We start from the raw sequence: 1727 nt of genomic DNA on the forward strand, positions 1-1727 counted from the left end.
TATACTTATCATTTTATTTTGTTATTCTCATAATGCTTATATTTTTCAATCTTTATATTTAAAGGCAATTTAAGAACATTTTATAAGTATATAACACAAAAAAGATATACATTATCTGAAGTAGATTTTCTAGTGTTTCTACTAAAAGCAATTTTTAAAATATAGAAGACTCACTACACATAAATATATAAACTCTAGACTCTGAAGTAAAAGAAAAGTCCAAACGCAGCTTGAATTATTTGTTCATAATAGTGTCTATGTGTATTAATGAAAATGAAACCATCAAATTTACAACTTCTTTTATATAATGTTTCATTGCAGGTTCATTTTGGTAGCAGGTACATTTTGTGTCATGGATGCCTTGGGCGATGGGAACCACACTTCAACGACAGGGTTCATTTTATTGGGCTTAACTAATGACCCGATCCTTCGAATCATTCTCTTCATGATCATACTGTGTATCTACCTGGTGACCATATCTGGCAATCTCAGCGCGATCATTCTTATCAGAATCTCTTCTCAGCTCCATCATCCTATGTATTTTTTTCTGAGCCACTTGGCTTTGGCTGACATAGGCTATTCATCATCTGTCACACCCAATATGCTCGTAAACTTCCTGGTGGGAAGAAATACCATCTCCTATTTTGGATGTGCCACCCAGCTTGGTTCAGTTGTTTTCTTTGGGACAGCTGAGTTCTTCCTCCTGGCTGCCATGGCATATGATCGCTTTGTGGCAATTTGCAGCCCACTGCTTTATTCCACCAAAATGTCCACAGAAGTTTGTGTCCAGTTACTTGTAGTGGCTTATATAGGTGGTTTTCTCAATGCTTGCTCTTTTACTATTTGCTTTTATTCTTTAGTCTTTTGTGGACCAAATCGAGTCAATCATTTTTTCTGTGATTTTGCTCCTTTAGTTGAACTCTCCTGTTCTGATATCAGTATTCCTGCAGTTGTCCCCTCAGTTACTGCTGGCTCCGTCACTGTAGCCACAGTGCTTGTCATAGTCATCTCCTACATCTACATCCTTATCACAATCCTGAAGATGCGCTCCACCGAAGGGCGCCACAAGGCCTTCTCCACCTGTACCTCTCACCTCACAGTGGTCACTCTGTTCTATGGGACCATCACATACATTTATGTGGTGCCCAAGTCCAGCTACTCAACTGACCAGAACAAGGTTGTGTCCGTGTTCTACATGGTAGTGATCCCCATGTTGAACCCCCTCATCTACAGCCTCAGGAACAATGAGATTAAGGGGGCTCTGAAGAGAGAGCTTGCTAGAAAAATATTTTCTTAATTAATCTGTTATTTAATGTAATAATATACAATAAACATAATAATAGGACAAAGAGCGTCTGTGGTAGAAATACATCGGTCCATGTGTCATTAGTCAATGTGGAGAATTTTAGTAAAGGTAGGGAGTGGTTTTTCTGAGATCAAACTTTAAGTCAGAGGCCCAATTAGTAAGACAAATTGGTTAATATGAAAGAATACTTAATATGCTGAAAATTATTTTATAATTTTTTTCATTTCAAAAGTAGCTCTCTGCCATCTGTTAAGATAAATGTACCTCCAAACCTTTAAGACTACGTCCATTTTTAACTGCAGTTTATCCTGAAGTGAGTGTGATAATTATAGTTATGACTGAGTACATTCTAAGGGGAATTGACCAAGTGGAACCAGACAGTAAAATTACTGGAGACATTCTTCTTGCAGAAAGCTTATCT

At 37.5% G+C, this 1727-nt stretch overlaps 1 protein-coding gene across 1 annotated transcript; it reads left to right on the top strand.

Moving 5' to 3' along the window:
• The first annotated feature begins 352 nt into the window (after positions 1–352).
• Positions 353–1297, top strand: LOC103547303 (olfactory receptor 5P76-like). The gene has a single exon (XM_008514418.2). It carries the CDS (start codon positions 353–355, stop codon positions 1295–1297), a length of 945 nt encoding a protein of 314 aa, XP_008512640.2.
• The last annotated feature ends 430 nt before the right edge of the window (positions 1298–1727 follow it).

The sequence above is a fragment of the Equus przewalskii genome, chromosome 6 (genome assembly GCF_037783145.1).
Source record: "Equus przewalskii isolate Varuska chromosome 6, EquPr2, whole genome shotgun sequence".
NCBI lineage: Eukaryota > Metazoa > Chordata > Mammalia > Perissodactyla > Equidae > Equus > Equus przewalskii.

What these genes read in the sequence shown, in the direction of transcription:
- LOC103547303 (XM_008514418.2), top strand. Translation starts at nt 353, where the DNA reads ATGGATGCCTTGGGCGATGGGAACCACACTTCAACGACAGGGTTCATT.